Raw genomic sequence first — 26,054 nt, forward strand, 5'->3', positions numbered from 1 at the left:
GTCCTCTTCTGAAGGCCGGCTGTGGGCGAAAGTCTTTGCTCCCGACCGCCAGCATTTCCCTATGGGCTTTCGTCTTGCGATGCAAGCCCATAGGGAAATTCGTCTTGCGAAGCGCCTCCAAAACAGAAAACCCTTTCGTCTTGCGGGTTTTCCGTCTTGCGAGGCATTCGTCTTGCGGGGTACCACTGTAGCTTTAAAGGGGGATTAAACAAAATTTTATCATCGGTGGCTCTACCTCCACTGTCAGGACAGATGGGCCTAGCAGACTGGAAGCCGTGACCCTAAAGAGGAGAGCCCATTCCTTGCCCAGTCAGACTCTGCTAGGCCCAGTAACCGGCAGGCCTGGAGGTTCTGCAAAGTACAGTGGGGGCTTCCCATTGGGGCACCTAGTTGGCCACTGTGAGAACAGGATGCTGGACTATGAAGGGGTTCTTGGCCTGATCCAGCACTCAGGCTTTTCTCACATTCTCTTGCCCCACATTGGGCCCTGCTAGAAGCTTGGAACCTGCAGCCACATACGTTTCTTAGTTTCTAAGGAAATCGTGAAACGTGGCTATTTTTTGCCTTTACCCAGCATCCAGACCTTTGGCCCTCCTCTCTGTCTATCTTCTTTTCTTTGCAGAATTCTGGTCAAATTGCAGCATCCCAGGCTGCTACCCTCCTGTGGACAGAAGCAGGAGATTGAATAGGTTGCGAATTCTATAAAGCGTGCAAGAATGGATGAATGCCCTTCTCTGATATAGTCTCCGGGGCCAGAGAAACAGGAACCCACAAGCAGGTTTTGATGTTTCTTGATTCCAAGGAGCAGCTGTTCTTAGCACTCTGTTGCCTTCCAGATGTTCTGGACCACAGCTTCCACCAGACCCAGCTGTTGTTGTGATGGGAGGTGTCATCCAAAACACATAGAGGGCAACAGGTTGGCGAAATCTGGCTTGGAGGCTACTATAGGGCTCATTGTGAATATAGATTGTTAGGTTTCAAGCCCAGAAAGGAAGATTCCTTAGCAATTCTTTATTTTCTGTCCTTGAAAAGGAGATATTCCGGGGGAAGGAAGCCTGAAATGACCGATGGTAACTCCAGAATGATTAGCGGTTGCATTTTTGAGACATAACAGGTTTCTCTTTAAATGACTTGTTGTGTAAATGTTTAAAGTACTTCCTGAAATTTATACAAACGCACTTGGTAGGCCTTCAGTCATGGTCGGAGCTGTTAGTTCAGCTATCTTTTCAGGACAGGCTGAGTAGTTTTGGGAACAACCCAAACACAGATCTTTCCAGAGGCTAATTTTGGACCCAATAGACTACACATTCTCTGAGAACCTTTCTTGCCCGTATTGGGACAAAGCAACCTTGGAGAGGCCTGCCTCAAGGCCATAAGGACTCCAGGGGCCTGGTGCTCTTGATTAGCTTGTGCTAACATTTGGCAGGGAACTCTTGTGCTCGCATATTCACTGTGCGTCCTGGAGGCAGATCCACTGGGGCAAATGGGGGCCCTGCCCCACTGCCCTCAGCCTGCCCTCAGCCAGCCACTCACTTACTGACCAGGGGGTAGCCCTGCCTTTCAGTTTCCTCCCTAGGTTTGGGCATCATCCAGGACAGGTTTGAGGGCCAGATCGCAATGGTGTTTTGACCCAGCAGTATATTGCGAGTGGAGCTTGCCAGCTGTTGCCTTAGCTTCTCCGACCGAGTGGGCAAGCTGCCTCCTTCATCCCTGCGCCAGACGTTGGCAGCTGTGACTTCACCCTGGTGCCTTTCAAGGCCAGCGGAAGTGTTCTTTCCTTTTCAACATTGTGATGTATCGCAGTGATTAGCTGGTGATGCTTCACAACGTTGAAAATTTGATATCGCTCAGCCCTATTCCTCCTTCTTCATCCCAGGGGTCGTACTTGTAGATTTTAACAGTGAGGACAAAACTGGACTTAGTCGCTGTGGTGCTACCTACTCTCAGGCTCCCTGTCTTCTGCCCCACCAGCCCAGCCCAGTGCCTCTGCCATTGCTTACTGGAGTTTACAGGGAATAAACACCATTGGTTCCCCTTCACCCTTCCATAGCTGTCCTGCCTTTGACCTGGCAGTGGTGGGGTTTGGGGTGTCCGTACGTTTTAAGTTACCTTCGGTGTAAGTGTTGCAGCTGCTGAACTGGACTCTGGGCACCATGAAAGCATCTCCCAGGGGACAGGAAGGGACACATCTCTTCATAGGGAACTTTTGGGGGGGGCACATGTCATTGGCGAAAGTAGGTTTATCCATGGGTGTGCCCCCTACCCTTTACTTAATAGGCTGGATTGCAGGCACACAAAGGCCAGTGTTTTCTGCACAAGCCACAAACACACCTCTCCAACATCCATCCAGGAAAATGAGAGGCATTTTCACTTTCCAAGGACGCATTTCGGCCAGGCCAAAGTGCTCAAGGAACGTGTGCTTGCAAGCCCCTTCATTATATTTGACACACAGCTCTCGCCCCCCTCTGGAAGTTTCCTTGTGGAGGAATTGGTTTCAGGCAATTTACAGTGCCCCTCTCCTTCCCCACCAGCCCTAGGTGGCCACAACCCCCCTGCACTTTGCCACAGGACTGTGAAGTGACGAAGTGACAGACCGGACTCCTTTTTTCCATTACCGGGAGCCCTCGCTTGCGTCAAAGGGGAAAAAAGACTCTGCACCTCCAAACACGTCAGCAACGAGTGCACTTTCCATCTGGAAAGCCCCGGGGACTTCGCAGTAATTTGCCCGGTCACTTCATTCCCCTGAAATGTCAGCAGTTCTGAGCAGGGGCACCAAATACCGTTTCTTTCTTGCAAGCGGAGCAGAGTCATAAAGTTTAAGAAATTAGCCTTTTTATTTTATTTTAAAAGCTGAGATTGAGGAAAGGGGTTGAGGGGAGAGAGGAAACGTGTTTATTTGCCCTGCAGAATATGACTTTGTATTGCTGTGAGATGATGGTGCATGAGGAATGTCAGTGGCGAATTGGAAGGCATTTCAAACGCATGGGCTCTGTGGAGAGAAGGCTGCATTTAAGTCCTGCACTCCCATAATGTTTTCTCCTGCTAAATCATTCCAATGTTCCTGCATTCCTTGCATTTCTCAGGGCACTGCTAGTTGTTGTTATTTTTAATATATTGTGGTAACCTCATGCCCCCTGCCGCATCTGAATGGCTTTCTTTGGAAGCTACCCGGTTTTGGAAACGGTTTTGAGACATTCAGAGGTTCTCTAGTCTGAGTTGGAGGAAGAGGCTGTGCGGGGTGTGTGTGTGTGTTTTCCTTTGCAAACAGCCAGTTACATTTTCCAGTCCTGTTGAAATTGCTCTGCAAACAGAGGACCCAATTCCTGCCCTCTCAGATGGTGGTATAAATGAACATAAGAGGCTGGTTGCTGAATCAGGCCAAAGACTCATCTAGTCCGGCATCCTCTTCCCACAGTGGCCTACCAGATGCCTCTGGCAAGCTCACAAAGAAATAGGTTGAGTGACTTGAGAAACGTTGGACCTAAATTGGGACTCACACTGTTTATCAACCAGGCAGAAAATGATAGCTGGCCAGTACCCTGATGTGATGGACTGCAATGCAAGTCTTATACCCGCAGTAGTCTTGCTATGTGGCTTTACGCAGGTCACTGTATATTTTAGCATCAGTTCCTCATCGGGGGATGGGGAACCCAAGTAGCCATGGCCTACCTCACAGGGCTAGTTGTGAGGGCAAACACAATACGGAATGTAAAAATTAAAGGACCATTGAAATAAGAGTCTGGTTTTTCCATTCAGTTATCCCTGCTTATTAAATATTCTCTCAATCCATACCAAAGTCCAAATTCTGCTACCTGCAGACCCACATTTCTGCAAATGGAATAAATTTATGCTAGTGTATCAAGGCTTTGCTGTACATTTTCCTTCTGTTTCTGTGCTAGAGAAAAGCGTAGACAAATTATAAACTATGAATAGTGACATCTAGTGACAGAACATAGTATTAGCCCTGATGAGAGGGTTTGTTTTTTAAGGTCACAGAGCAAAAAAGGAGCATCCAAACAGGCTTTTCCTTTCACATTTACAGGCAAAAGGATCCTTCATACTTGCAGATTGCCTATCACCAAAGATCTGTTCCATGAATGATGCTCAGGTCAGCTGCACTTTGCATACAGTGGAACCTCAGGTTGTGAACGTGATCCATGTGGGAGGCACGTTCGCAACCCACAGTGCCACATCTGTGCGAGTGCCGAAACCTGGAAGTAACCCATTCTGGTACTTGCGGGTTCAGCGCGGTGTGCAACCCGAAATTGCGTAACCTGAAGCGTCTGTAACTCAAGGTACCACTGTATTTGGATTTGTACCATGGAAATTCAGATTAGGAGTTAAGAGTTCTCTTGTCTTCGCTTTATGAAATGGACTCCGTTTTCCCTATCCATTAAGCGTGCTTCATTCTTTCCTGTCACAACAGCATCTCCCAACCTGGTGCCCTCCAGATGTTTTGCACCAGAACTCCACCCAGCCCCAGCCAGGGGCAATAGTTTCCTCAGTACCAACCCAAAATTTAGTAACCCTGAACATTACTTTCCACAAGAGCAAGTGAGGAGTAATTGGTCAGATCAAATAAAACACTCAGCTGTGTTTTATTAGACTTAAGATCTCATTTGGCATTGGCGGAAAACGTTAGCACTTTATTGATTTATGGAGAGCAACTTCTGTTGCAAAGTGGCACATCAGAAGAGGAGGAGGGGAATTTGGAGGATAATGATGGGCTGATGAGTCTAAGAAGGAGAGGAAAAGCTGTTAAAAGAGAAGAATCCTCTGTCGCTTGGATGAATCTCCAAATATCTGGTTCAGGCCATGAGTCCTATAAATGTTTGAAATTGCCTTCTAATTTCCTTAGAGGGGAAACGGAAGAGAATGCAAATTAAAAGGGGACTCTGCAAAGTATGGGCTCTGTGATTGAGCTGTGTGGGTTACCCAATAGCCTTTAAGAACGTAAGGGGACCCCTGTGGTATCAGGCCAATGGCCCATCAAGTCCAGCGTCCTGTTCTAACAGTGGCCAACCCAGTACTCCAGTGGGAAGCTTGCAAGTGGGACCTGAGTGCAGCAGCCACTCTCCCCACCTGAATTTCCCAGGAACTGGCATTCAGAGGCAGACCTCCTCAGATAGTGAAGGGAGAGCATAGACACCATGGCTAGTAACCATTGATTCCCTTATCCTCTGAGGATCCATCTAACCCTCTTTTCAAGCAGTGCAAGGTGTGGCCTTCATTGCCTCCTTTGGGAGCAAGTTCCATAGCTGAGCTATGCTCTGTGTGATGAAGTCCCCCCCCCCCCTTCTCTATGCTCTGAATCTTCCAACATTCAGCTTCATTGGATGTCCCAATAAGATGTTTAGGTAGAGGCTCCCCCCTCCCGAAAGTAGGAAGAGGCAACACATCTAGGGCCCAGAGCAAAAGATCCAGGACTCAGGCTCCTTGGGCCACCCCACCTGACAAGCTCATCTCTGCAATCATAAGGGTCAGGTGCTTGTTCATTTGAGGAGAGATGCTGAGATCCTCAGGCATCCAGTGGGTGCATTAGATAATATTCTGGAAGCCGGATAAAATGGCTTGTGTTGCAATCACAACCCCCTGTTGAATGGATCACAGAAAGGCTCTGCTTTAGAAATCTTGCTCTTGCTTTTTTGCTTTCTTGGTGATGCCTGTTTGTTCTCCGCACACAGAATTACTGAGGGTTCTTGTGCTGTTTCCTGAAGTGCACAGTTTTATTCAGCTAGGGACGGCATGCGGATGTTTAGACCACGGAGGAAGTCAGCTTGCTGGTTTCTGAGCTCTGTATACAGTGGAGAGGCTTCCAAAATAACAGACTGTAGTCTTAAGTGCCAGGAAAATTGCAAGAAGCCAAGCCCAGTCTAAGCAAATAATTGGTGATGTGGGCTGCTGCTGCTCCTTCTTTTTCCCCTACCAATTTTGCATTTAACTCAGAAAGTTGGAAGGTTGTTTTTGTTAACTTTGGGAGAGCTGAAATCTTCTGCCAGGGTTGAAGCAAAAAAGCATGCCCACTAGCAACAGGCAACGAGCTGATAGCGAGTTGGTTTATTTTTAGGTGGCATTGTTTTGTGTGTTTGTGTGTGTGTGTGATTTTCCTTTGGTGAGGTTCCTCCTGGTCTTTTGGTGGGGAGCATTTGCACACTGCTGAGTCACTGGAAGGGATTGCATCCAGTTTTCGCACAACTGCATTGAAAGAAGCAACCAGATTAATGGAAAGCATTATCAAACCGCCTTCTCGGCTTGCAGCAAACTAATTCTGTTTCCAGTGTGGTTGGGGCTTGGGGAAAGTAATTGAACCTGGGCTTGAACGTCCTGTTGGACTGACTTTGCACACCTGCTTCTGGCTGCTGGACTACCGTTTCAGCCCTTGCTGACTCCCTTTTGCACGCTCAGTTTTTGTGTGCTTTTGGGTAGGTGTGCCAGCACGGCAAGCTGCTGAGCTGAGCAACTCTGGAGCTCACCCCTGTGGTCAAAAGCTTCTCCCCAGAGAGTTACACTCCTGGTCACTTGGTAAATTTGTTTCAGATGACAATGGTGGCTTTGGAGAGACGGGACCTCCATCCTCTCTCTGCTTTCCGGTCTCTCCTTTTTATCTCCCCAGCAGGGAGGCTCTTCCTAATGTTATAATTACCTGCAAACATTGTGGTTCGTTGAGGTGGAGCTTGCAGGAGCCAGGGAGGGGGGGCAGGCGGTTATTTTATTTCAAGTCAGCTTGGAAGCCGGAGTCTGTTGCAGTCATGCCATCACCCTGAAAGCGGGGCTTAAATTACAGGCTTGACTGTGGCTTCCCCCCACCCCTTATTTTCTTTCAGAATTTGTGCCAAGTTGCAATTTACTTAATGAAATCCTGCTCTTTGGTTCGGCGGGGATATCTTTTGCAGATGTTGACTCGACTCAGCCCTTCCCCAAGCTGGTGCCCTCCTGATGTTTCAGACCACGACTCCCATCAGCCCCCGCTGCCAGCACTGCCGTGATGTTGAGGGGGTTGATGGGAATCACAGCCCAAAACATCTGGAGGGTGCCAGCTTAGAGATGGGCTGATTTAATCCCATGTTTGTGTGTGCTTGCTCCCCCCCCCCCTTTGCGCTGTTTTTTAAAAATGTGAACCGTGCAGTTTTGTTTCCGGCTTTGTTTTGTTCCTAACAGTGTTGCGATGGCCGCCACCAACTCTGTCCGTGTACGGGGGGAGAAAGTGGCTGTCACGTCCTGCCTAGCTTCTCTTCTCTTGCTCCCCCCCCCCCATTTTTTTTTTTTTTTATAGGACCTCTTAAGGAAATAAACCTTAGAGAATAAGAACTTTGAGTCACAGATCTTTATGTACCCTGCTGATTTGTAATGGCCAAACAGATCAGATGTCTCACCCCCCCCCCTTTCTGATTTTCCTCTGCCTCTGGTGTCGGTTTTGGTAAGGGAGGGGGTTGTTTTACTTAGGCCTTGGGCTCACCCCTCTCCCTCTGCCAAAGGCTGCACTGAGGTCACAGGATCACAGGCCTGCAAAAGCCCTCATCCAAAATAGCACTGCGTTGTTGTTGTTGTTGTTTAAAATTTCCTTAATCGCCATTACAGTGGTACCTCTGGTTAAGTACTTAACTCGTTCCAGAGGTCCATTCTTAACCTGAAACTATTCTTAACCTGAAGCACCACTTAGCTAATCGGGCCTCCCGCTGCTGCTGCGCGATTTCTGTTCTCATCCTGAAGCAAAGTTCTTAACCCAAGGTACTATTTCTGGGTTAGCAGAGTCTGTAACCTGAAGCGACTGTAACCCGAGGCACCACTGTACTAACAACCCCAAAGTGTGGTAGCATTGTACCGTATGCAAAGCAAGCAAGCAATGAAAACAGTAAGAGAAAGAAATGACTGCATGCTGATTCAAATCAAGACACCCCTCTTTCCTGAGATGACTTGGACGGCGAATGTTGAGCATCCAAGTCCGAAGCATAGGAAATAAAATCCCACCAGCAGTTTTTGAAATGAGCCAGGCGCCAAACGCATTTTGCTACTAACACAGATCCAGTTATGACTTCGTGGAGCTTTCTGGGCACCAGGTTGGCAACCACAGTTTAAAAACCTCTGCCTTAGTCTGTACCATTTCCACTTCCACTGTGTGTGTGTTTCTCCTTCTTGCATACTGAGACAAGTGAATTGTTGTAAGAGCAAGTTACACTCAAACAATGTGGCTGATGGTTGTGCCAGTTTTTTGGACAATTTCAGGTACCCCAGCTTCATCCCGGCAGTGGGGTGGCTTGGCTCCCTGTTTGCTGGGTTGCCTGTTGAGGTGTTTTGTCTGTTACGGGGGCAGGGAACTTCTGTCAGCCTGAGGGCCGCACTCCCTTGCAGGCAAGCTTCTGGGGGCCGCATGTGAGTAGCAGTGGGCAGGGCCAGAGGCCAAAAGTCGGCCAAGCAGAAGATGGGATTTTTGTAACAGTGGGCTGTTTTCCAGGGTGAGCCGGTGTAGTATAAAGCCTAAGAGCAGGGGTAGGCAACCTACGGCCCATGGGCTGGATGCGGCCCAGTCGCCTTCTCAATCTGGCCCACGGACGGTCTGGGAATCGGCGTGTTTTTACATGAGTAGAATTTGCCCTTTTATTTAAAATGCATCTCTGGGTTATTTGTGGGGCATAGGAATTCGTTCATATTTTTTTTCCAAAATATAGTCCAGCCCACCGCATGGTCTGAGGGACAGTGGACTGGCCCATGGGTGAAAAAGGTTGCCGACCCCTGCCTAAGGCTTGCATCCTCCGGAGACATCTTCAGCCAAAAGGGGATTTGAGCCCAGGCTCTGTCTTCCCTCATCCTGTTCTAAACTCTCAAGGCCAGTCTGATGCCTCCCAGATGTTTGGGGCTATAGCTCCCAAACAGGCTGGGACTTATGGGAGTTGTAGTTTAAACCATCTGGGGGGCGCCAGGTGGTCACAGGCCATTTTGGCATTCCTAGTAAAACCTCACGCCTCTCTTCAAGGCTTCTTCCCCTTCCCCTGTTTTTAACTGTGTGCTTTCCATCAGAAAACGCAAAAGGGGGGGGGGGGGAAACGTCTGTAGAGTTTGGGGTTTCTTTGTTGTGGGCAACAAGCTGTGAATGTTCTCCGCTAGGTCTTGCAGGGCAAACGATGCCCACTGCCTCAGCCAGTGCAGGAAGTGGTGAGACTTGCCAGGAATGTAACTTGCACCCTCAAGATTAATTAATAACCAGCGCTGGCTTTGGGCCACGCTCCAAGGATCAGGGAGAGATAAAGCCAGCAAAAGGGGGCAGGCAGGGGAATGCTTTTCTAAGAAGGGCATTTAAAAAGGAGCTGGTGAGTTCTGTCTTTTAAAAATGAAATAGCACGGCAGTGCTTAGTTTTTGCAGAACCGCTGCATGTTATTTTGCACTTAGGCGCTGAAGCCGGAGGATAAAACATTTGCACAGATCCCTTGTGTTGGGGACACCCACCCACCCTCCTGTGGCTAAGGGGTCCTCCGCAATCAGCCGAGGCTCACAGTTTAATCCAACCTTCGCCAACATGATACCACCTGGATGTCTCGGACTACAACTCCCATCAGCCCCCAGGGGCCAATGCGGCTCTGTTCCCATCAGTTCCTGTGCCATACAGCTGGCTGGGGATGATGGAAGTCGTAGTCTGGAGGGCACCAGGTTGGTGAAGGCTGCTCTAGTCACATGTTGCTTGTCTCTCTACTGTCAGAACACTGGTCTGTTGGTGGAAGCACCAATGATCTTAAATGGAATAGTGATGTGAAGCCTTGCAAACCCTCTCAGCGTTGCCAAACCATCCTATAACCACTCTTCTGAAACTAGGGGTGTGTGGACAGCCCTACCCTCGGGAGATTTGCTTTCTGGCTTCCCTATAATCCCTGAGTTTCCCCTCGCCCCACAAGAGGTACCTCTAGAGTCCTTTTGACTTTTTTTCTTTTGGCAAAATTTGGGGGGCAGCTCTTACGGAAACCACGATTTGCCGTGGGCCCTCTCTGTGTGTGTCCTCCGCCCATGCACTCAACCTCAAGGAGCAACATAAAGAGGCGGGGAGGGGTCTTTCGGGGGAGGAGTGTGGGGAGTAAAGCGAGCTGATGGCTGACTTAACTCCGAAGGTATGTCTCTGAAGAGTTGGCTTGTACAAACAAGCAGTTTGGGGCTGTGAAAGCGCTGCTCCAACAATGCTCCCCCCCCCCCCAACCTGTCACGGATCGCCTGTCTTGGGACCCGCCAATCTCGCCTCCTGCATAATAATGAAATAAGGAGGGAGGGAAAGCTTTTGAGGAGGGAGGGAGGGAGCTGGCGGAGTTGGTTGCAGGCCATGCCTCTTGCAAGTTTTCCACCACCAGATAAGTCCCTTGCTCTCCATTGGAGCTCTTAATGTAATGGGATAGTTCTGGAGGCAGGGTTTAGCTCTGTTTTATAGTGATGCATTCCAGCTGAAACTTGTAAGGCTGAGGTATTTTAAGTATACTGGCTTGATGAAAATGATTCGAAGCAGTGTTGGGGCAGGATGCGGGAGGGGGGCAGCGGAGGTTGACGACTACATTTTCTGGCTTTAAAGTACCATTTTCTGCAGGGGGAATTTTACTTCTTCCTTACTCAGCTACTTCTTACTGAGGATATTCGTCGTGGGCTGAGCCTTATGAATGAGAAAATATGCAGCATGGTCTCTAGAGCAAAAGAAGGTTCACGGAATAAATTTCGAAGTGGTTGGATGCCCTGCACAGTCCCTTGATTCGCCTTATGGCGAGCAAAATCAGAATACATTGTGCAAAAGTTTTGTAGTTTAAAGAAACGCAGAATAGATCAGGGAAAGGCAAAGCATTCAGATTTGCTCCATCTGAGTAATATGGGTGTGGGACTCAGTCGTTCCCAGAATCCCACTTACCTTTTCCCAGAATTAGAGTTCTCTAAATGCAGGGTAAAATCAAATAAAGAAGCAAGGATTGTGCGTGGTGTCAATTAAAAGGGGAGTAGGACAGTAAGAAGTCCAATTTGGAGGATACCTCTGAGAGCTGCTCTACTATTTTTAAAAACAGTAAGAACATAAGAAGAGCCTTGCTGGATTTAGACCAAGGCTGAGCTAGTCCAGCATCCTGTTCTCACGGTGGCCAGCCAGGTAGCTGTGGGAAACCCGCAAGCAGAACCTGAACACAGGAACACCCTCTGCCCCTGTGGTTTCCAGCAACAGGTATTCATAAACATTACTATCCCTGGTGCAGAGCATAGAGCCATCGTGGCTGGTAGCCATTGATAGCCTCCTCCTCAATGAATTTGTCCAAACTTCCTTTAAAGGTAAAGGTAAAGGGATCCCTGACCATTGGGTCCAGTCGTGGCCAACTCTGGGGTTGCAGTGCTCATCTCGCTTTATTGGCCGAGGGAGCTGGTGTACATCTTCCGGGTCATGTGGCCAGCATGACTAAGTTGCTTCTGGCGAACAAGAGCAGTGCACGGAAACGCCGTTTACCTTCCTGCCAGAGCGGTACCTATTTATCTACTTGCACTTTGATTTTGGTGTGCTTTCGAACTTCTAGGTTGGCAGGAGCAGGGACCAAACAATGGGAGCTCACCCCGTCGCTGGGTTTCGAACCACCGACCTTCTCATCGGCAAGTCCTTGGCTCTGTGATTTAACCCACAGCACCACCCGTGTCCCTAAACTTCCTTTAATGCCATCTATATTGGTGGGTTAGGTTGAGAGTGGGTGTCCGGCCCGAGACCAGCCAGTGAGCTTCATGGCAGAGTGCAGATATAAACTCTGGTCCTAGTAGAGTGCTGTAGCAACTACACAACACTGGGAAGTCATGTCCTTCATCCCAGATCTTCATGTCAGTTGCCAGAGGGAGTTGTCTTATTCCAGGCAGGTTGCAAGCAGCCCTTATATCCTGCACGGTTTTTAGGGATGAAAAGACTGCCGTTTGTCAAAGTGGAGAGAAGCCCCTTTTTTGCCAATGGGCTCAGCATTTATTATCAGGTGACTCTGAATGACATCCTTTTCCCCCGACAAGGAAGTTGCCCGTAGAATTTTTTGCAAGGACCACAAAGCCACTTGTTGCTTTCTGAGCCCAAGCAAACCGGTTGGAGGCAGGTGGCTGAGTTCCAGGGGTCTGGCTGGAAGCCCTAAGTTACGTGACATCCATGTCTCTTCCGCCGCCCCCACCCCATCCCTCCAGTCAATGTTATTTCCCTTGAATGGGTTTCAGAGTTCAACAGGAACTGCATCTTCCTCCACAAGGTTGGGCAATTAAGCTGCCTTCGGGTTTTCGAATCCTTCCCCTCAGAGCGGAGGCTAAGTGCCGTGTCTCAAAGGGACACCTCCTTTGGAAAACTGGAAAATCTGAGGTGCTTTTGTTTTCCTTCCTCCTAGAAAGAATACATTTTTATTACCTCTAGATTCCACAATTATATCTATCAACACATGCACACTGAGAGACGTATATATATGCACATATACAGGTGAGCAGCCTGTTCTAGATGGGGCTTGCACTCCCCCCAAAAACATTGGCTTTGCCATCTTGAGGTGTTTATTGATACAGCAACGGAATTAGTAACTCAAGTGACCTCTGTGGCTCAACGTGGCTTTTATCAGCTGATCTGCAAGCTGTCATCTTACCTGCATGGTGATACCTTGGCTCCTATTCCCCATGTTCTGATAACGTCCCGTTTAGACTGTTGCATTATACATGGAGCAGCCTTTAAGAAAGGTCCGGAGACTGCAAGGGGTCCAGAGCATGGATGTGAGATTAAGTGGGTCGACCTTACAGCACCTGTGCTTCGCCAGCTCTGCTCTCTCCCCATCACCACCTCTGTCTCTTTCCAGCTCATCATTTTAAAGTGCTGGCTTTATCTCATTTAAAGCCTGTGGTTCTCAAATGCTTGGTTCCCTAAACCCATCCCCAGTGTCTGCCGCTGTATCCTATAAAAAGCATTATTCACAATAGTGGTCTGCACGACTCACTAAGGAAAATAACAACACAATAACATTCAAAATAGCAGCAGTGAATTGCACATTTATTCAAAATCCAGTCAAAACTATTTAATTGAATTAATCCAACATCATTGATGAACTTGGTCCAGTGATGCCAGCTTTTAGAAGTCTTGGTAGCCATTTACACCCCCAGTGCCCCCCCCCCCAGTACTCCACCCCTCAGGGAGCAGTACCCCCCACTTGGAGAACCACTGCTGTTGGTAACTTGGGAACAGGCCAAAGTCACTTTCTGCCATAGTTAGGCTACCCAAACCTTTCGGTGCCCCCACCAAATGTAGCCAGCTGGGCAGCCGTCAGCAGTGGCACCCCAGTTGGAATAGCCTGTGCAGGGAGGTTCTCCTGGGGCCAACTTTTCATCTTTTTGTTCACCCTTTCTGGTCACCCGGGTCTTTTAAATCAATTAGGTCACCCAAGCCTCTGTCTTTTAAATGCATTTAATTTTGGGAGTTGCTACCAGGCCTGCTTTGTTGTGTTTCTGCAGTTCCCCACCCCCATGAAATCATTTTCCATTTTTCTTTGTGTTCCATTTGTTTGTTGTTGTTTCACTTGTTTATCATAAACTGTCCAAATAAATCCCACGTCAAAGGGATCACGGCTCAGGGCAAACTGATCTACCAAACGATTGGGAAATTATTAACACAAGCAAATGAGCCAAAGAAGAAAAGCTGTTTTCATGTATGCACTTAAAAAAAAGAAAAGAAAGAACACACCCACCCCCCCCCCGCGACTGCTACTCTTGAGAATCCCCAAGGGCTTGGTTGATTGACAAAACATGAAACCATTTTCTTGCACCAGCCGGATTATTAAGCCTGTTTCATTGTCTGGCTGAGAGGTGGGGAAAGCACCATTATCTCCACCCCCCTCCCTTTCTCCCCTTTTAAAATTGTAGAGTTACAACTCTCAAGTTAAAACTCTCTTTTAACAAAGCTGCACAGTTCCAGAGATTGTTCTCCAGGCAAGCGGGGTCTATATTTCCCCTGCCAGTGAAATTTGAGAATGAAAGGGGAAGGTGGGGGCAGTGTGGAGTGGGGCGGGGCAGGGGCACTAGGCCCCTGTTTTTGAAATCCGGTGAGTCAATGGAATCTCTCAAGCAAAATGATGGCATCAGCCTGTGTGCGAGTTAATCGGACTTGAAGGTATGAAGGCAGAGGGGTCAGGAGGCCGCCGTCTCGTGATAGATTGTCAGGGAGCTGAATACCAGCTCCTTGCCAGGTCCGTAGCTCCGCCCTGAACCGAGAATCCTGGCCTGGTGCTGCACAGCCACAGTGGTGAAGCCAAGTCCGGCCAGAGCTGGAGAGACCAGTCCCCACACGCAGGAGCAGGCAGAGAATCATTGTTTGCCTTCTGATTCTCTGTTTGCTTACCAATGGAAGCCTGGCATTTGCTAAGTGCCTGAGCCCCATTTGGCCAGGGAAATGGTGTACAGGCAGGGGAGACGCTTTCAGAAAGGAAGGGGCCCCCATCTCTTTGACAGAGTTCCTTGGAGGAGGAGGGAAAGCATTTTGGAGAGTTCCGGGAAAATGTTTCCATAGGAATCCTCCAAAACGTTTGGGTTGGAATATTTATCAGACTCCAGGGTTATCTCTGGAATTCTTTCTGAACTGCAGTTTGAAGCAGAATAGAAGGCGACAGCCAGCTCTTTTGGTCGGGGAAGAAAGTGACGGGGATTGTGGATTTTCACTGAACTTTGGCGGCAGTGGGTGAGAATCTTTGAGACTCGAGAGGAGTCATGGTGGCTTGAACTTGCCTTGGCCATTCCACTGCCCTCTGGCAGACTCTCCGTCCAGCCCGGTGCCATCCAGATGTTTTGGAATCTGCCTCACATCAGCCTTGGTCAGCGCTTGACAGCTGGTGGGAGTCAGAGTCCAAAGCATCTGGAAGGTACCAAGGACCAATAGCCTTGAATCAATCTTTGCCAGCCTTGTGCCCACCAGGTTGGATGCCTGAAGACTCTTGGGATTAGCTGTGATTCCTGCATTGCAGAGGGTTGGCTGGATGATCCCTTGGAACCCTTCCAACACTGCCATTCTTTGAAGAGGAACAAAACAAACAAAAAAGGGATCCCATTTATGAACTGAATTACCCGGGGCTGAGGGTCACAGAGCCTGGGATTCTGTGTACGTACAGTAACTGCCCTGGAACAGTATAGGTGCTCCCCTACACTCCAGAGCAAGCATGGGGAGCAAAGAATGAATCAAAGTAGAGTCGTAGAGTTGGAAGGGACTGCAAGGGCCATCTAGTCCAACCCTCTGCAATGCAGGGACCTTTTTGCCCAACGTGGAGCTTGAACCCCTGACCCTATGATTAAGTCTATTCCAACTCTATGATTCTATAGGAGTGCTCTGATGGTGTTTCCTGCTTGGCAGGGGGTTGGACTCAATGGCCCTTGTGGTCTATTCCAACTCTATGATTCTATGATTCTAAGTTCCGACTGAGCTGTCTTGGGGCTATGAAGATGTGTGCAATATTGACCACCGCAGTGGCTAGCCGTGTGAAACCTCTGTACTGGACTTCCACCCACACCTGGTTAATGGAGCCAGGTCTCCTGTCTTCCAAGCTTTCGCTGCTGACTAGAGTAAGCTTCTTGTGGCATCTGCAAGCTTGCAGACTCTTGGACACAGAGGAACACAAGAAACTGCCTTTCACTGAGTCCATCTAGTTCAGCATTGTCTACACTGGCAGAAGCTCTCTGGGGTTCCCAGGCAAGGGATATTTCTCAGTCCTAGCTGGAGATGCTGTGACTTATCTGCGTGGCTCTTCCTGAGCTAGGAACTGCGATGTTTGGCACAGGGGGGTGGAGTGGGGGTGGGCAGCCTTAAGCCTCTTTAACAGAGTCGGGGAAATAAATCCTCTGAGCACTTGAGAGGCAGGAGATGCTGGGCGTGTGCAGAACTTGAGTGTGGTTCAGCTGTGGCAGCAGAAAAGAGCCGAGCGAAAGGCGGGGCGGCCAGGGAATTGACGCAGATAGGGTGCTTGCAGGAGGACTTTCTGTTTATTTTACGGTCATCCTTGGAATCCCCCGAATGGTTTTTTTTGGAAAAGAGCCTGCTGAGCTCTCCAGATTACATGTTTTGAAAGCAGCTTCACCTTTCCAGGGCCCCTTTCAAGGATGTCGATTCCTGGGCTGCGCAGTTTTGCAAGTGGGGCAACGGGAGGCAACCCTTGGGTTATCGCTCTGCCTCTGTTTCCTGGGGCCGTGGAACAGGGGCAGGGAAAGGAACCGGGGGGGGGGGGATTTCCCCCGATGCTCCTTTCTAAGCCCTAAATCTTTGATAGTCACTAACGCAGCCCTGTTGAAAGTCCAGTTGAACTGGTTTGCAAATCGCACACACAAAATCCCGAGCGCATTTGGCATAAGCTGCATTTGAGGTCCACTTCTGACACCAGTTGGACACGCAGCATGAGGTTTGCTGCTTTGGAAACTAACCAGCCCTTTCTGTGTCTCCTCTTCTCCTTAGATGCCAGCATGTCCCCTGACGCAATTAAGCAAAGCCATTGGTGCAACGTCGCCTACTGGGAGCACCGGACGCGCGTCGGGCGCCTCTACACCGTGTACGAACAGTCCGTCAGTATCTTCTATGACCTACCTCAAGGAAACGGCTTCTGCCTGGGACAGCTGCAGCTGGAGAACAGGAACGAGACTGTCCGTCGGACTCGAAGTAAGATTGGATATGGGATTTTGCTCAGCAAGGAGCAGGACGGCGTGTGGGCCTACAACCGCAGCGAGCACCCCATCTTCATCAACTCCCCGACACTGGACATTCCCAATTGCCGGACTCTCATTGTGCGCAAAGTGATGCCTGGCTACTCGATCAAGGTCTTCGACTACGAGAAGTCTTGCCTCTTGCAGCACGCCACAGACTTGGGGTACCCTGACGGACCTTTTGACCCTAACAGTGTCCGGATCAGCTTTGCAAAAGGCTGGGGCCCTTCCTACTCCAGACAGTTCATCACCTCCTGCCCCTGCTGGCTGGAGATTTTGCTCAACAACCACAGATAGCCGCTCCAGCCTTGGAGGAGGAGGAGGAGAAGGAGAGCCGAGCAGGACACGAGACTTATCCCCAAATATCATCTACCTAGATTTAATATAAAGTTTTATATATTATATGAAAATATATATTATACTTGTAATTATGGAGTCATTTTTACAATGTAATTATTTATGTATGGTGCAATGTGTATATGGACAAAAAAAGGAAAATGCACTTTGGCTTAGAGGTCTTTCAATACAGTTGTGTTTGTTTTTAAGGAGGAAAAAAATTATACAGCAAAAATTGGAAGTAGCGCCATGTTTGGGCTGTATAGTTTTTTATATTAAAAAAAAATAGTAATACCCAGGAGAAAAAAAAAAGCTAATACCGGACACTCGTTGATAATAAAGTATTTGCATTATAGGTTTTGCCCCCCTGCCCCAAAGTGTCTAATTTTTAAAACTAAAGGAAGAATATGTAAGGAGACGTGCTTCTAGGATATGAACAAACAGGGATTTTGGAGTCCAAAGTGGAGCTGAGAAGTTTGCGTCTGCAAGTTTTCTCTCTCTACTCCCCAAACCTAACAGTTGTTTTACCTGGGTGGCCTTAGTTACCCTTAAACAATGAAAATCAAGAACACAGACAATTCTGCTGTATACAGTCATACAGAACCCATCCTCTTGTCCTGTTGCAGCCTGCAGATCAGGGGTCAGCAACCTTTTTCAGCCGTGGGCTGGTCCACCGTCCTTCAGACCATGTGGTGGGCCGGACTATATCGATTGGGCCTCATCCGGCCCACGGGCCTTAGGTTGCCTACCCCTGCTACAGATCATGGATATTCCTATACTAGACCATTGGTCGGTGTAGCTCAGTATTGTCTACACTGGCTGGCAGCAGCTCCCCAGGGTCCCTCCCACACTGGGGCCTGAACCTGGGACTTTTTGCATGGTAAACCATGTGGTCCACCACTGAGCTTTGGTTTTCCCCTCTAAATAAAGTAAGGCTGTAGTCCACATGGTTTGAAATTAAGGGGCCGATTTAAATAGGTAGTTGAGTCATATCATGCCAGATCATTAGCTCAGTGCTGTTGATACTAAGCTGCTCTCCCAGGCTTCAGGCAAGAGTTTCTCCCAGCTCTGCCTGGTGATTAAACCTGAGGCCTTTTGCATGCAGAACAGGTGCTTACCACTGAGCCACACAGCCCCTTCCGTAAAATTTCCCTTAAATGTTTTTAAATGTGCCAAAATGAGCCTCTCCCAAGTGTTTGTTTTCAAGTGACTCAAGAGGACTTATGGCACAAATTTTCACTTTTGTCACCACAGCTAAAGAACCAGTCTTTGAACCAGCTAAAGAACCACAGGAGCAGTGGGGGGAAGCCATAATATGAAGCCAATCAGCATATCTTTCAGCATTGTGCATAGTTAATTCTGCCTTTGATGGCTGTGGGGAAAGGCAGCAAGATCTGTTAGGCACTCTGAGCTTCCTGCCATCTGCAGCTTTTTACATGCACACACACACTAGCTTAGTCTTACAGCCTTAAGGACTACATATCTCTTTTCTCTCTCTTTTTAAATGCAAGACTCCCAAGGAGCTCAACTGACCAGACAGGGCAAAATTGCACAACTGCAGGAAAGGGACAACAGTCCTGGATAAAAGACTCTGCAGGGTAGTTTTCTTTTCGGTGTGATGAACTTCTGAATGACTCCCCCCAATACGGAGTTTTGCCAAGATAAAAAAACTACCAAGGATTCTGGGATGTGGGGAATCCAGCCCTTTCCTCTGTAAGTGCTTTTGCATAGATTTGCATGTGGAGTGGGGTTTCAGGAGGGCATGTTACTTTGGGCAGGGACTAGACGTTTCTTGGAGGACTCGCCTCTATGATTTCAGGATCCTTGCATTATCTCCATTCAAAGAAACTGCAAATATTTCTATTGAGCCAGCTTCGTAGGGAAGCAGATTTCTACATGAGAAAAGCCTATACAGTGGACGTTCGGGTTGCGAACGTGATCAGTGTGGGATGTACGTTCACAACCCGCAGTGGCGTATCTGCACACGTGCAGGTTGCAATTTGGTGCGCAAAGCAAGATTTGGCACTTCTACGCATGCGCGACCCCCCAAACCCGGAAGTAACCTGTTCCGGTATTTCTGGGTTTCAGCGGGTCCATAATCCGAAAAAACACAACCTGAAGCATCTGTAACCGAAGGTATGACTATACAGACAACACAATGGTTTGGGGTTTTTTTGTCAGTTTGCTTTTTTTTGTCCTATGGTGCTCATTTGGGTAACAATGAGACAACTGAAAATGAAAACAAGAACCAATGAAGGAGGGGCTTAGAGCCAAGCTTTCTCCCTGGCCGTTGGATTTTTGTGTATGTTTCTTGCTTTGGAGCAAGCGAGTTCACAGATGCCAGCACTGCTGGCAACTGCATTTTGACATTGTAGCCAAGGAAGCAGCCTTTGCAAGACAGGAGCTGTGTGGAAAGTGCTACAAAATTGGTAGGTGAGCCCAGAAAACCCAGCACTTGTATTTTCTTGTGATAGCTAATGAAGCAGGCTATGCTGGACAGCAGCTGTGCTGGATAAACGCCGCTGAACTGGTAGGTGAACTTGGGTCTAGCATTTACCAGCATTTGTATTTCCCCGCGCTCTCATTTTAAACAATTAGTGCGCTCTCTCTCTTCCCCTCCCACACCCCCATGCTTCCTGTTCTGGGTCATCAACTATCAAGAATGTCACCCTCTTTTGCCTGACTGGTTCTGCAGCCTCCTTCCCTCTCCCCCCCATCCCCCAACCTTGGTCCAGCCTTAGAAAAAAATTTAATTACAAAAGGCAGCATTTCTCTCCCTCCCTGCAAACCCCCCACCCCTACCACTTCCATGAGCGAGTCCACCAAATCCCCTTTTAATGAAGGCTTTAACGCAGCATCTGAAACACATTACCAAATCCTGAACTTCCAAGGCGCTCCGTGGAGATGCTAATCCCAGCTGCTTGTTTATAGCAACCTATTTGACGGAGAGGGCACACACAGCACTCCTCTTTGGAATGCTGCAATTCAAGAAGCGACTCTCGAGGAGGAGAGAGGGCTGCTAGCCACCACGGCTACGATCTGGCTCCAGGGTTGAAGGCAGAAATGTTGCTGAATACCAGTTGCCCAAAACCACAGGAGGGGAGGGTGCTTGGACTCCGGTCCTGCTTGCGGGTTTCCCAGAATGGGTATCCGGCTGGCCACTGTGAGGACAGGATGCTGGGCCATTGGCCGGATCCAGCAGGCTCCCCTTATGTTCTTAAACGATGCCTTTTCTGTTCTACTTGCTCCATAATTTCCAAGTGCAGCCAGATGGGTTGCAGAAAGCGAGGTCCTTTTACACTACTCTGGTAAGAAGGATCTCCCACCCAGTTACCACTTTCTGCTCAGATACTTGTTCCTCTTGGAAGGGCTGTAGTTCAGGTTGCCCCCTGCCTGAAACCCTTAAGAGCTGCTGCCAGTTAGTGCCGACTGTACTGAGCTAGACGGACCAGTAGTCTGACTCGGTGTAAGGCAATATGCTGTGTTTCTCTGCAGTTGAAACAAACGGTGTTCAAGTTCCTTACACGAAGCAAGTAGCGTCCCTTCTGTTGCATCATCACGCTGGTCCCTCTTGCCATATTCTCCTGTAACAAGCAGCAGCTCTCCATGTAAGGCTGCCCAAAGGCCCTGGTGCGAAATCATGGAGAGCCGCAGCCACGTAGCATCATCCCAATGTTTTGGATTCCCATCAGCCCCAGCCAACATGGCCAAAGGTCAGGTACGACGGGAGTTGTAGTTTAATGAAACCCAGAAGGTGCCACCGTTGGCCATTGCTGTCTCTGTCTGGCTGAGAGGTTTGTGCCAGCCCCTGATCCTTTTGACTGGAGGTGCTGGAGATTGAACTGGGATACAGTGGTACCTCATGTTAAGTACTTAATCCGTTCTTAACCTGAAACTGTTCTTAACCTGAAGCACCACTTTAGCTAATGGGGCCTCCCGCTGCTGCTGCGCCACCGCCACACGATTTCTGTTCTCATCCTGAAGCAAAGTTCTTAACCCGAGGTACTATTTCTGGGCTAGCAGAGTCTGTAACCTAAAGTGTATGTAACCAGAAGCGTAGGTAACCTGAGGTACCAATGTATTTTGAAGGCTAGGTGCGGGTGCTGCCACAGAGCCACGGCCCTCCCGTGGCAGAGACCCCAGGGGAGACTGCAAGGTAAAAACCCATCAAAGCCAAGTTGTCGTGCGAGGCCTGGACCAGCCCTGTGGTGCCCTTCCAAGTGTTGCTGGACTACAACTCCCATCATCCCTATCCATTGGTCGTGCTGGCTGGGGCTGATGGGAGTTGGAGTCTTAACGCCATTTGGAAGGCGTCACATTGCCTGTCCCTGGATTAAAGAACTGTCCCTGGAGTCTCCATGAAGGAGCCTCTCGTGTTTCTGCCTCTGTTGGTGCGCCAGCCTAAGTGCTGAAAAGATCATGGTACCCCCATATATAGTGCAAAATAAAAACAAGACTAAACCTGAAACAATGGTGCCCCCCCCCCAATGACACAAAATTTACATGCATGCCCAAATGGACATGTGTGTCTGCCATGTGCAACACATGGCAGAATCTGCTGTCCTCCTATGATTTTGATCTACATTAGTAGGATGTCTCCTGGTTGAGCTGGGGATAAGTAATAAGAAAAGAAAATAGGAATGGGGAAAGAGTGTAGAGTGTAAGTTCTGATTTATCCCATGCAGACTACTTTGATCTTAGAATTGTAAAGTTGTAGGGTCATCTAGTCCAACCCCTTGTCCAACACACTTGCCAGTGTGGTGTAGTGGTTAAGAGTGGTAGTCTCGTAATCTGGGGAACCGGGTTCGCGTCTCCGCTCCTCCACATGCAGCTGCTGGGTGACCTTGGGCCAGTCACACTTCTTTGAAGTCTCTCAGCCCCACTCACCTCACAGAGTGTTTGTTGTGGGGGAGGAAGGGAAAGGAGAATGTTAGCCGCTTTGAGACTCCTTAGGCTAGTGATAAAGCGGGATATCAAATCCAAACTCCTCCTCTTCTTCTTTCAAGCAGCTCTTACCCTCAGAAAGTGATTCCTAATGTTTAGTTGGAATCTCTTCTCTTGTAATTTGAATCTATTGGGTTGGGTCCTACCCAAATGCCTCAGTACTTTTTATCTTTTTTTAATCAAATTCTTTAACCAGAAAAACCTATTTTCTTTCATTGTGCCCTTTGCTGGTGCCTTAAGCACTTGCTTAGTCTGCCAATTGGATAATTCAGCGCTGCTCAGCACCTTTCTGGGTCCCAGGCTGAGAATCTCTGCAGCCCTTTAGGGACCATTCCAGGCTCTTGTTGACCTGTGTGAGAGTCATGGAATCATGGAATTGTATAGTTGGAAGGGACCCCAATGGCTGTCTAGTCCAACCCCCTGCAATGCAGGAATCTCTGCTAAGTTATTTCACACATTGCTTACCAATCACGAGTTTTGCGACTTGATTTACGCTTCACTCTGAGCTGTCCGCTGTGCAAACACAGTGCCTTCTGCTGTGGGAACAGCTTTCGGGTTGCTCTGCAGAAGAAGAATAAATTAAAATAATAATAAAAAAACCCACTGGCTTCCAATTATATTGGGTTCGATTAAATTAAAATACATAGCACATATATTACACAATAAACCACAGCTATTTCATGGCTCGAATTAAGTTTTATTTGGGCAAATTACAAGCTTTCTTACAGTTGTGCCTTTGTGGAGCCAAGTCCTTTTTTTAATAAAACGAAGGGGGGAGGGACAAGCATATTTGGCAGACTCGTTTAAAGTGTGTATTCCCCACAACTGCATGGGCTCTTGATATGTGCGATATAAATACACACAACTCTTTTCTTTCCCAGGCTGGTCCTTTCCCGATCTTCCCTCACTCAAGATGATAGTAAACACAGGAGATCCTTTACCTCTCTTCATCGACCGTTTGAATGCTTTTTATTTCAGTTAATTTTTTTAACTCTCCTTCCCATTTTTATTAGTTTGGCTGGGGACGGCCCTAGCAAAACCCTCCTGCTCATTAAGGAGCAGCCTGGCATTTCCCAGAATCCTTGAGGAAATATGACTCACCAGCTTACTTTCTAACGTCTATTTTGCTCGGCTACTTAAATAATAAAATGAGACCCAGGCTACATAACTTTGGGATTAGGAGGAAGAAGCTAAACCGAAGGCAAGAGTCTTGGCATCGTGTGGGCGACTCCACGGTCGGAGGCAGGAATGCTTCCGAATACGAGTTGCTGGAAAACGCAGAATCATAGAGCTGGTCATCTAGCCCAGCCCCTTGCAATGCGGGAATCACAGCTAAAGAAGATTTGCTTAATCTGCATATTATTATTATTCTGCTTCTCCTGCAATGTAATTTGGGTTGACAGGTGGCCATCCAACCTCTCTTTTTAAAATCCTCCAGTGGAGGAGAGTCCACCACCTTTCAAGGTCACTCAGTTCAGTTCATGCCATAACTTACAGATGAATAGTCCTTACTTGAGATAGGGTTGAAAATCGAAAGTGGGGGGGGGGTCATAGGGATGGGGGGGTCTTCCCACCCCTACGATTCATAGAGCTGTGTGTGCCAAATGAATAAACAGGAAAGCTGCAAAATGTAGCATTCGGGGCAGAATTCTGCCTCCCAATAATAACAACTTTCTTTTTAAATTGAAAGACAAGTTTCTAGTCCTTAATGGGCAGGGTTCTACCTGGTAACCTTGCTAAGACAGTGTGGTGTAGTGGTTAAGAGCGGTGGACTCGTAATCTGGTGAACTGGGTTCACGTCTCTGCTCCTCCACATACAGCTGCTGGGTGACCTTGGGCTAGTCATACTTCTCTGAAGTCTCTCAGCCTCACTCACCTCACAGAGTGTTTGTTGTGGGGGAGGAAGGGAAAGGAGATTGTTAGCCGCTTTGAGACTCCTTTGGGTAGTGATAAAGCGGGATATCAAATCCAAACTCTTTTTCTTCTTCTTCTCAGCCTCACTCACCTCACAGAGTGTTTGTTGGGGAGGAAGGGAAAGGAGATAGCTGCTTTGAGACTCCTTCGGGTAGTGATAAAGCGGGATATCAAATCCAAATTCTTCTTTTTCTTCTTCTTCTAAATCCAGAGGAGCTGCAGAATAATATGTTTAGCCCTCGCAAGGTGCTTGTGTAGGCTTCTCCCTTCTCAACAATTAGGAGGAGGAGCAGAATATATTATGCAAAATTGCAAACACTGCATAGTTATGGGCGGGAAATCCAGGGCCGGCCCTACCCTAAGGCAGATTGAAGTGATGGCCTCAGGAGGCGATGCTGGAGGTGGTGTGCTGGCAGCAGTGGCGTAGCGTGGGTTGTCAGCACCTTGGGCAAGGCAAGTAATTTGCGCCCCCTAACCTGTGGATTTGCCCTAACCCCAGATGTTGCGCCCGGTGCGGCCGGCCCCCCCTGCACCCCCCACGCTACGCCACTGGCTGGCAGGAGAATTAAGATTCCACCGGATGGAGAAAGGGGTGGAAATGTCATATTTGCCTCCAGGAGCAATGTCTTGACCCAGCTCTGTTGGAAACGTTATACATTTGCTTAATCTGCATAATTTTCTCTGCTCCTCTTGCAATGTAGTTTGGGATGTCTTGGCCCAGACTGGAGATTTATTTGCTTATTCAGCATGCTTGTCTTATGTCCATTGGGTGGTAATATATCTGTAAGTCATGACACTTTAATGATGGTGCAGGGAGGTCAATGAGAGGGGTCCTGGTGTTCAGTTTTAAGAGAAATCCCCTTGGACTTTCACCACACACCAGAAAATCATTTTGTTTGGTTGCCACATTTCGTCTGTGAGCATGACTCTGTCAAAATCACATTTCTAAGAGGATGGCTGAGAAATTTTTGTCTCGCTGCCCAATCAGAAGAACTGAGCTTCTGTGGCTGGTTCATGTGCAACATTTGAAAGCTTCTGGGCTTGCAGCCTCTCACCCTCCTCTCCCACCCCGGAGCAAACATGCACACTCCGTTGCTTCGTGGGGTTTGGGGGCTATTTGATACTGTAGTAAAAGTTTGCTTTCGCGTGGAAACCGCAACCCAGTTATGAAGGTTGCACACCAGATCATTTGTAAGGGAATGAGAACTCCTTTCTGGATTTGCCAAAAGGATACGGGCAGAGGGCAGAGGGAGATAGATCAGCTTTCTAAAAACGGGCTTCCTTCCTAGAATCATAGCACTGCAGAAATGGATGGTACACCAAGGGTCATCTAGTCCAACCCCCTAACAGACGGCCATCCAACCTCTGCTTAAAAACCTCTGGTGTCCACCACTGTCCAAGCGAATCCGTTCCGCTCTTACTGTCAGGATGTTCTTCTAAATACTGAGTCTGAATCTTCTTTCTTGTCCTTTGAATCCATTGGTTTGGCTCCCGCCCTCTGCAACAGCAGAAAACAAGCTCGCTCCATCTTCCATGTGGCAGCCCTTCAGATATTTGAAGACAGCTATCATACCACCTCTCAGCCTTCTCTTCTCCAGGCTAAACATCCCAAACTCTCTCCACCATTCCTCATAAGGCTTGGTTTCCAGACCCTTGATCCCTTCCCCGGCACAGCTTGTCAATATCCTTCTTAAACTGTGGTGCCCAGAACTCTGCTTCTTCTTCTTTTGCCCCACCCCAAGAAGTCAATTAACCACATAAAACTAGTATCCCAGAGACATCAGCTGCCGCCAGACCATGCACACACAATGCATTTAAAGCACACCCACCCAAATAATCCCGGGAGCTGCAGTTTATCTCTCACAGAGCTACAGTTCCCAGCACCCTTAATAAACTGCAGCTCCCAGGAGTCTTAGGGTGTGTGAGTTTTAAACGTCTGGTGTGTACACAGCTGAATTTGAACACATCAGGTTTTTTTAATTATGGGTAGGCTTTGAGTCCCCTTAACTGTGAGCTATTACCCCAAAGGTATGTTGTTGTCAAGATGAAGATGCCGATTTATGGAAGGAGTGAAGAAGATACCTTCTTCAGAAATGTGTAGAAAGGAGCCTGATTCTGCAGGATCCAGGATCCCATTTCACCAACCAATTTGCTTCTGGGGAGAAGTTAATATGTAAAAAACCAGGAG

General features: G+C 48.3%; 1 protein-coding gene across 1 annotated transcript in view; it reads left to right on the forward strand.

Annotated features, from left to right (window-relative positions):
* SMAD6 (SMAD family member 6) overlaps window positions 1-17,363 on the forward strand; it is a 59,576-nt gene extending 42,213 nt beyond the window's left edge. The window contains exon 4 of the mRNA XM_028705531.2: window positions 16,428-17,363. Within this exon, the coding sequence (XP_028561364.2) occupies window positions 16,428-16,969 (542 nt within the window). The 3' untranslated portion in view covers window positions 16,970-17,363. The remainder of the gene's footprint in view (window positions 1-16,427) is intronic.
* The last annotated feature ends 8,691 nt before the right edge of the window (window positions 17,364-26,054 follow it).

This window comes from Podarcis muralis, chromosome 14, assembly GCF_964188315.1.
Source record: "Podarcis muralis chromosome 14, rPodMur119.hap1.1, whole genome shotgun sequence".
Lineage (NCBI taxonomy): Eukaryota > Metazoa > Chordata > Lepidosauria > Squamata > Lacertidae > Podarcis > Podarcis muralis.